We start from the raw sequence: 9931 nt of genomic DNA on the forward strand, positions 1-9931 counted from the left end.
TGAACCACACACAGCTGGAGTTGGGACACCAACTGATGGCAGACACAGACGGGAAGAGATCACATGCAACTTTTTTTAAGTAAGTAAAGAGACACAGACAGGTGGAGTATGCACCCAACGTAGTTAAATTGTGTCACTACGTAGGTTTCTACAGCACAAATGTGCAACACAAATTATTTACATTCGATGATGAGAGTCCTGGGTCACTTCCCCATGAACTAAAATACTAATTTGCGTCCACGCTTACCAGTGCCAGTTGTTTGTTGCTCGCTGTGCTCACTTTGCGTTTGGGCTGTAGCCTCAGCGTGGCGCCTGCTGCTCCTCCTTGTCTCTACGACAAGGGAGCTTGCCATGCTGCTCCTACTTGTGCTCCCTTCACTCTCTGGCACATCCAGAGCAGCAGTTTGTGCTGTTTGTGCATTTATCAGCGCCTCAAGAGAACTAGTCATCCTGGCCATGCCCCTAGTGACCACATTACTGTTTTGGGTTAGTCCCTCTTGCATGTTTATGCTTATCCTGCATAGCAGGGATGTGGCTGTGGCCAGGCGGTTGATGGCTTTATTTTGTTGATGCACACTCTGCCTTTCCTTGCGCCTTGATGCAAATTCATTGTCTAGTTTGGTGCACAGAAGCTGCACCGATTGTGACATTTCAGGCATCCCTGCAGCCATCTCTTTATTGACATCTACTAGTTCCCTGATGCCCTTTCCTATGTCTCCCATGTTGTTGTTCAGGTTCCTCATTTGGCGTTGGCAAGACATGATGGCCTTTTCCTGCATCCTCTGGATTTTTACCATGCTCCCCTCCAGGCCACAGAACACACTTGAACCCTCCACATGTGCAGCTGCACTGCTTTCTTGGACTCTGCGGCGTCTTGCGCCAGTACGGCCCACCTCTGCACTGGACTGCAGAGTGGCAGAGCTAACATCCACAGGCAAGGTGTGTGTGCCTTCCCCCTCCATGTCACCTGCTGATGACTCCATTTCCAACAGTGGGGCCACAACATGCCTCCTGCTTGGTTGTGATGCAGGTGTTGTCTCATGCAGTGATGCTGGCATTTCTGGGGATGACAGCAACAGAGGGGATTGTGAACGTTCTGGGGACGCCTGCAACTCTGGAGCAATTTCTGTGTCTTGTGAAGGAGAATGGCTACTTGGTGCACCTGTGTCCTGTGATACATTCTGTGCACTTGGACCTGGCTCCTGACTCTCATCCCTCTCTGGTGCCGTGCCTTCAATCTCCTGGGAACCCCTGCGATATGTGTCACCTGTGGACATATGAGCGTACATTAGCTAAGCGCTACTGTCTGACAGTCACTACAATCAAATCTTTTTCACTTTCGCTTTATTCTATCTGCAATCATTTCCCTACCTTGCTGGTTGCTGTGCTGTATGACATGGTCTTTCATTTCCTGACTACATGTCCCATGATGCATTGCTCCTGTATAGTGCTAGCAGTACTGGACTGGGGTTCACTTAGCCACAAAGGGTAAAGGTAAGGATGATGGTGTGGGGGGGATTGCTGTGCATGCATCTTACCTTTTCTGCTTGCAGCTCTGGCTGAGCTGTCTACTTCTCCCAGTCCGCAGACACTGTCAGGTTCTATGGTTGAGGCCACCATCTCCTCCAGGTCAGTAAGGGGGGGTGCTTGGTTCTTCCCTCCACCAATTTTAGTTGCCAGCTTGTGGTGTTCAGCCAATTTTTTTTTTGTTTGGCTCCTGAGGTCGTAGTACCTCTTTTTCATGTCCTCTGTGTCTCTGGTAGTCACTCCAACTGCATTCACTTTGTCAAGTATGTCTAGCCAGAGTTTCCTTCTGGCAGATTCTGCCACAGTGAGGGACTGCCTGCCAAACAGTTTTTGGTGCACCATCAACAAGGACCTGCAGCTCCATGCTGCTGAATTTCAGTTTCCTCCTCCTCTCTGGATGCTCTTTGTCTTTGCTGCTTGCCATTTTTCAGATTTAAAAGTGAACATTACTCTTTCTGCTGCTCAGGTACTCTCTGCTCCAACTGCCTCTCCAGAAGCTTCTGATTTGTTGCAGCTGCCTGTGTAGCCACTTCCTGGTAGGGAGGGGGAGGGTGGTAGCACCTGATTGGCTGCCTACTTAAGTTTCACTTTTGTTTGCTTTCCGATTCGGTATTTACCGAATCAGTATTTACAGAATCGGTATTTACCGAATCGGTATTTCCCATTCATTCCTATGGGCCAAAAGGCCCATAGGAATGAATGAGGAATACCGATTTGGTAAATAACGATTCTGTAAATACCGAATGTCCGATTCCGAATTTTACCAAATCGGTATTATTTACCGATTTTTTATCTACATACAATTTACCGATTCTAAAATACCGAATCGGTAAAATTCGGTATTTTAGAATCGGTAAATTAGGATTACCTACATCTGGCCCTAAGCTCCTTAGCAAAAATTAAATTACATTTGACTAGCACGTGATTCGTGGTCCTACCATACTGGGTGTGCAAAAATGGGTCATAGCTTGGTCATCTGTATCCACAGACTTCTCTCAACCCAAGCGGACACAGGAGAATATTAAAATCACTCCCCCACACACACAAAGTATAAAACATTATTACATTTTGAGTGTAATGAATCAAGATCTTTCTCCATTTTAAGTATGATTTCAGATTTATAATTGCAGTAGATATTCACCAACACCAGCCTAGAGCCATCCTCAAATACTAGTCCTGTTAACAAATAATAGGATGGCCCAATGATGTACCTAAAGATGGAGATATCCATAGGAAGTAAAATATGTGTTGAGAGGCCTCACTTATTAAGCCCCATACATGGTGTAAAGGCGATAGGGTATAGGATCTTTAGCCCTCTAGGAAGATATGATTCTCAACCTACATTTCTTGGAGGTTAATGACAGGGAACAGCTTGACAAAACCCGAGCACTCCGGTTCAATAATTTTATCTGAGAGCCCTGCTGTATTCCAAAATAAAAATGTAACTTCATCATTTAATTTGACCTTCCCTCCCTTCCAAACAATCATTTCAGTAGGTACTTGATTGACCCTAAGTTTCCCGAGATCTACACAGCACTCAAACCCCTCTTTAATATGTGCATATACAAGTTGTGCTACAGGGTATTTTCTACTCCTGACTCCCCTGAGTCAGTCAATGTGGGCATCATCAGTCAATCCGGGTCTAAAGAATCCTCTACAGAACCAAATTGATTTGAAACTTGCAGTTAAATCTTACCCCCTGTTCTGTGTGTAAAGGGACAGCCCTATTTCGGTGGGTATCTTGGAACAATGCAGGGAGGTAAAAGTAACCCAGGGGTTAAAAACCAATTCTGGATTCAAATGACTGTATTTGTCTGTTTAACAGTACCACCATTTGTGTGATCTTCGGTGACCTAAAGTTAACATGGCTTGCACAGGCTACATTCCTGCTGCTCTGGATTCTTCGGCAGCAGGCAATTTGCCCCCTCAAACATTTGCAGAGGGGCCCACCGATGTGGATTCACTTCGGTTTTAGCGTCACACGGTCTATTACAGTGTGGGAGGCCAGACAGAAAGAGAATCACTGGAGGCTGTAAATGGAGGACTAAGCCAAGCCTACCTTCATTTAATACAGTGCCCAGACTGAAATTACTGTCCATGTTTGTTTTAATGGCTGTTCTAGTGACTCCATTTGCGGAGTACGTTACAAGATGGAATACTTTTAATTTATCAGATACAATCCTGATTTGAGAGATAATACGGTTCTCAGTTAGGGGGACCTGACACTTCCACTGACCTGGGAGGTCACCACTTGGGCTCCAGGACCACAGCAGCCCCAGCGCTGCTTTGCTGCAACGGTCTCCAGGCTCTCTGCTTCCCTGCTGCCTGCCGCTCCCCCACCATCGCGGCGAGGCGGCAGATCGGGGACTACATCCCCCAGCACCGCTTGCGCCTAGGAAGGCGCGCATCCTGTCCCGCCCCCGGAGGTGCGCTTAAGGGCAGCGTGAGCCCCGGGGGAGCGGGGGACCTGACACTGCCACTGACCTGGGAGGTCACCACTTGGGCTCAAGGACCACAGCAGCCCCAGCGCTGCTTCGCTGCAACGGTCTCCAGGCCCTCTGCTTCCCTGCTGCCTGCCGCTTCCCCACCATCGTGGCGAGGCGGCAGATCGGGGACTACATCCCCCAGCACCGCTTGCACCTAGGTAGGCGCGCATCCTGTCCCGCCACCGGAGGTGTGCTTAAGGGCAGCGTGAGCCCCCGCGTCGCGGGATCGCGCGCGGGTCGGCGCCCGGGGCTAAGCCCGGGCAAAGGGCGGGCCCTCTGTGGCCCTCAGCGGCACGACGAGGACGGGGACGGGCCACTCCCATTGGCATCCCCACAAGAGAAGGTACAGTGCCTAATCTCATTTGTAGACGACTTATGGACATTCTGTTTCACCAACATAGCCATATTACATAAATCATGACATCCAAGGGGGCCTATCCAATTTTCATTCAAAAACGACGCCCGGGCCAGGAAATGGACACGTACACTCAGAGCCATAGGACCCTTACCACTATCAGCGAAACAGATACCGATGATTGCCGTCAACCCCTAGATCCAACTCAAACCCTCCCACAAACCCCTGACAGTCCGGAAAAATTGTGTTATTGGGAGGAACTAATTGCTTTGTGCGGGACTAATTTTCGTCCTGTTATAGCCCCTTCCCCCGTAAAAGGCTCTACTATCGACACTCGCGCCGATATACCTTGTGATCCACCCCTATCACCCAAGGAGGATAGCAGCCAAGCTATTGGTCTGTCACAGGGCCAAAGTGCGAAAAGGAAGCACATCGGGGTTAATGATTACGAAACTGAAGCTAAAATACAAAAACTCTGTACTGATCCCTTATCGCCTGCCACAAATCCTATCTTATCCAAGGTGGACACTAAAACTCTGGATGACGAAGTAGCATCCCCCCATCTGCAACTATTGCCCCAGCTTGAACTGATGTTAAGATCTGTAATAGCACCCCTGCTTGATCAAATCAACTTCTTAGGGGATAGGTTGACAAGCCTAGAGACTATTATTAAAGCCAACTCTTCCCTTCCCGTAAAGATTGTAATACCTAATTGTTCCACTCTCCCTATTGCTCCCAAAGTGCCTCACACTATAAAATCTGTCTCAACTGTAAGTCAATCTCCCAACTGTCTACCTCTAGATGTTACCAAAATCGCCCATAAATCTGTGATCAATACAACAAAAAATGTCCTAACCGATAGACAACCTCCCAAGAGACAACCCCCAACTGTCACCAAAATTGCCCGTAAACTGCGTTAACCAACTACTCTGCTATTAGAGCAGAACCAAACAGAGTAGCTTGTATAGATTTGCCCCGGAAGCCGCCCCCTTTGTGCTTGTTCTTGCAGGAGTACCTGCACCCACCCACGGGAAACCTGAAAGACATCAGGACCTACTGAACAAGGTCCTGTTTTGGTTATCAAAAAATAGACCCCTCCCACCCAATAAAGACGGTGGCATCCTGAGTGTTAGGAGGGTGGGCTGGTTAGGGTCTTCATCTAAAGAAATTCCCGGGGACTTAGTTCTAGTTAAATTTAGGAACAGGCACACAGTCCCCTACCTACGATCCTCCCAACCCCACGAACATGACGGCTCCATCTCCGTTTGGGATCTGTACGATTTTTACCCGAGTACCCAACCTATCTCCCCACCAAGATCAACAGCCCTACACAAACATTTGCTAGGTAGAGGTACCATCAACTCTCCTACCCCCTATAGACCTGACTTATCTTACAAAAATTGTAACGTTTGAGAAGCCTTTACAAAGGGACAAGTTTACATCTCAACCCAGTCGGTAATGCTGTTTTTATGTACCTTCCCTTCGAAAAAGGAAAAGGTTCCCATAGGCTGGGTATATGTCTTTTTTACCTTGTATATATCATTGTATATATTATTTTTTTTGCTTGTATGCTCGTACTGTTTTATATGTATGCTTTTATGATTTTAATTTAAAATCGAATAAAGCCGAGTGACTATGACTAAGACTATGAGTCCAACAGAACTTTAAGGACGATTCAGTCAATTTGGGCAGAATCTGTCTGAACTACTTGGAGCCTCTGAACTTCCTATGAGGATTTATTAGATCTCCACTCGATCACAATGCCACAATGTTCATCATTTCCTTGAGCTACGACTGTCGCTTTCTTGGCTTGGAAGAATAAGGTAACTGGACGTATGAGGGTCCCCCATCATATGGGCCACATTAGACGTAATATCATCGTCCTCTTCCACCACACAGGGATAAGTCATAGTTTTTTTCTACCCACTTCCCCCTTATGCGCAGGGTAGATTGGGATGTGAGTGTTCAGTATTTGTAGTTCTGCATATTCTTAGCCTTTTTTGGATGAGAGTCGGTGGCAGAACCACTAGCTTGGCCTCCATGGTAATTATTTATTCAGTTAGTGCATCAAGGGCCCGATGTAGGTAAATCCCATTTACCGATTTTGAAATACCGAATCCTACCGATTCGGTATTTCAAAATCGGTAAATGGTATGTAGGTCCCCACATCTGGATTCGATACCGAATCCTTAGCAATTCTTTAATTACCGATTCGGTAAATACCGAATCGGTAATGCCCATTCATTCCTATGGGCTTTGAAGCCCATAGGAATGATTAGGCATTACCGATTCGGTATTTACCGAATCGGTAATTAAAGAATTCACAAGGGTGCAGGGGGTGTCACTTTGACACCCTCTAGCACCCCCAAAACAGGCACAGGTGCCATGTGGCAGGCATACCTGCCCTAAGGGCAGGTCTGCCTGTCACATGACATAGGTGTGCATGCACACATGTGCATGCACACCGGAATCGGTATTTTACCATGGATTTGTATTCCATGGTAAAATACCGATTCTGTAAGCCATGTGCAGAAGGTACATTGCCTACCTACATTGCATTTTCGGTAATTTTACCGAATCGGTAAATATTACCGAATCTGTAATTATTTTACCGATTCGGTACATATTACCGAATCGGTAAAATTACCGATTCGGTAATGATACCGATTCGGTAAAATTACCGAAAATGTGCACCTACATCTCAATAGCCCTTTACCGATCGGAAACGGCCGAAAATCAGTATTTTCGGCCGATTCCGATCGGTAAAGGGCTACCTACATCTGGCCCCTAGTGCAGAAGTCAAGTAATTAGTGAGCGTATTAACTAGTCCTAATCTCCTTTGTAGGGCGTTATGTGGGCCTACCTGGGTCGCTTTGTCTTGCCCATGTCTTCGTACCATTGTGTGCCCTTGACCCAACTCAACTATGCATGGGCCCACACAAACGCCCTAAAAACAAACCAATATAAGAAAGCTGACAAAGTCCCCAGTTATCTCTTTGCAAACACCACTAAGAGAGTTTTTTCTATTACTATCACTTATAGAATAGATTGATGGAAGAGGATCGATGTCAGAGGGGTGGGCCAGCCCAGTCTCCTTCGGTCTCTGACGGACGCCAATGGGCCGTCCCTTGGCCCGGGCACATCCTGTGCAGTGGGGCTCCCGCCGCACATTTTAGCATGATCCAGAGGGCGTGACTGAGCCCTACAGCCTCCTGCACTCAGAGCTGCTAGGATTTGTAGTGTCCTTCCTCACCCCCAATCGGCAACAATGATGAGCTGAATCCCCATCCTCACAAAGGGCACAAGGTAGGTGAGGGGCACTTTTAAGAGGTGCAGACAGGTTATTTGTAAAAGGAACTTTATTCAAGTTCACGGGAACAACCCCCAGACACGTCCTCTTCCTGCAACTGTCAGCTCTCCTCTCTTGGTCACTCAGAACAGCATCCTGGTTAACATGGAAGGAATACTGAACAAGTTGCTAAGATACCATGTTAAGACACATCAGGCACTCCTGCCTGGATCCCAAAAGCTGCGTCCCCAGTTCCGGTTAAATCTCTGGAGGTGAGAAAACAGCCTCTTGTGATAAAAGAGGACAATAATAGGAGACACACAGCATGCACCACCTCTCCAATTTCCAGGCAGCTTCCAACATAGGACTAAATTGAAGGCTACAGGAAAGCGTTTCATGGAAGACACAGTGCATACAGCGCAAGTAGTGGTAAAATATTTTTGGGAAGATCACAGAGTAGAGCAGCTTAGACAGAAAACTATGTTTCAACTATTCTTTCTTCTTCAGCAGAACTCTGGCCTGTTGAATGCAACTGTAGATGTCCCCTTACAACCCTGTAAGGGGACCAGGGTTTGCATTGGTACAGTCTAGCTAAGCAACATTAATTATTATCTGCTATGGCTGAGGGGTTTACTTTTCAGAGAGTCCCAGACCAGCAGAACATTGCGCGTTGCGGTCTGAAAAGTGCACCTTCAATGAATTTGCACATTGTTGAGTTCACTAGGGGAAACAACAAAGCAGGTCAGAAAATGATGAACAGGAGCAGAATGAAACATGTTCTATAAGGTGGGTCTAGCGTTGAAAGACAGTAAAAAATGACTACATGCCCACCTATCTAAATTGGGCATGTAGACCTGTAGCCATTTCTCAGACAGCTGTTATTCCCCAAGGCTGTCAGAGAAGTTTAGCCACAACAGACCCAGAGTAGTCTCTGCCGTGGCCAAACTGAAGGTACATCTGCATAAAGTTTGGGCGAGGGACCACTATTTTGGCGGGAGGGAACTACATTGCTTCTGCACCTGAGTTACCTTGCTGCCAACATATAAATTGGACCCCAAGTCACAACTAAGATGGAATTAAGACTCAAACAGTCACAGACAGAGCGTTGTTAATCACTGTGAGGACTTTCATTCCCACATCAGTCTACAGTGAAGTGGAAGTTTTGTTGCTGGGTTGAACAAAGGACTGGAAAGAAAGTGTGTGCCTTGGAAGAAGAGCTCCCAGAGGTAGCCACTTTACATGCCACCTTTCATTCCCTTTCCCTATTATGGTCACTATGTAATTTGGATAAGCTCACAGGCAAGGAGACATGCAGCACCACTAGTGGTGGAGGCCCTGTATCTAGAGCAAGAATGCACAGCTGTATATTTTGTGGTCACCTGTGTCTCATCAGAAAAAATGAACTGCTGACACTATCTCCAGTAAAATACATGCCGGGCTGCACTATTGATTCAACATTTGTAAGCATACTCCAGATAGATTCATGGAAATAGACTGTACTTAATAAAGGTGGACCATGAATGTCAGAATAAAAAATGCATCAACAATTTAAAAAAAGAATTTAATTGAAAAAGTAAGAACCGAAGTGTAACTGGTGAGAAAATTAATTTCTCACAGTGGGTGCTCCTTATTACATGAGAATTACTTCAGGCAGTGAAAGCAGTTTCACCAACATTACCACTGATCTAGTGGCGTGCAATATTTTCTACTTCTGTAATTAATTGTATTTACTGCTGGCTGAACTTCTGGTGGAACTTCTACCCCCATTGTTTTTTTCCTTATATTTATTTTGAGTTTGCAGTCAAACATCAACACCAAGTTAAAAAAAAACCAATAATAGCAGCTCCCCATCCCTCCCCCCACCGCCCACTGATCCAGCGAGAGATACGTTTCTTCGTAAACATATTCAGCTGAGAGCAGGATGTGATACTCAACAAGCAGCAGCATTAAAACTGTATGCAGTGCATTTGGTGGCGCTGACATCCCATAAACACACCTGACTATGATCTTTCGGTTGTATTCCCTTGTCACTCATCTCCAGAGTCTGTTCCACTCTCCACAACAGGTTCCTCTATTTCGTGCTGTAAACTGATCTCAACCATATCCCACATTATTCTGCCACACAAATCAGCCCCGTTGTACACCAATCTGTGCCTTACCCCACACTCTGCCCTCACCTATGCAGCCAGGTCCCACAGCCATTGTTTCTTAGTCGGTGATCTGGTAGTCATCCATCTTAGTGCTATCCATCTCTTTGCTATGGCTAAACTCAGA

At 46.4% G+C, this 9931-nt stretch overlaps 1 protein-coding gene across 1 annotated transcript; it reads right to left on the reverse strand.

Moving 5' to 3' along the window:
• Positions 1-218: 218 nt before the first annotated feature.
• Positions 219-1277, reverse strand: LOC147733840 (uncharacterized). The gene has a single exon (XM_086953591.1). It carries the CDS (start codon positions 1275-1277, stop codon positions 219-221), a length of 1059 nt encoding a protein of 352 aa, XP_086809717.1.
• Positions 1278-9931: the final 8654 nt, after the last annotated feature.

This window comes from Lissotriton vulgaris, chromosome 1_2, assembly GCF_964263255.1.
Source record: "Lissotriton vulgaris chromosome 1_2, aLisVul1.2, whole genome shotgun sequence".
Lineage (NCBI taxonomy): Eukaryota > Metazoa > Chordata > Amphibia > Caudata > Salamandridae > Lissotriton > Lissotriton vulgaris.

Bases quoted from the DNA above. Each gene is read 5' to 3' on its own strand.
- LOC147733840 (XM_086953591.1), bottom strand. From the start codon at position 1,277: ATGTCCACAGGTGACACATATCGCAGGGGTTCCCAGGAGATTGAAGGC.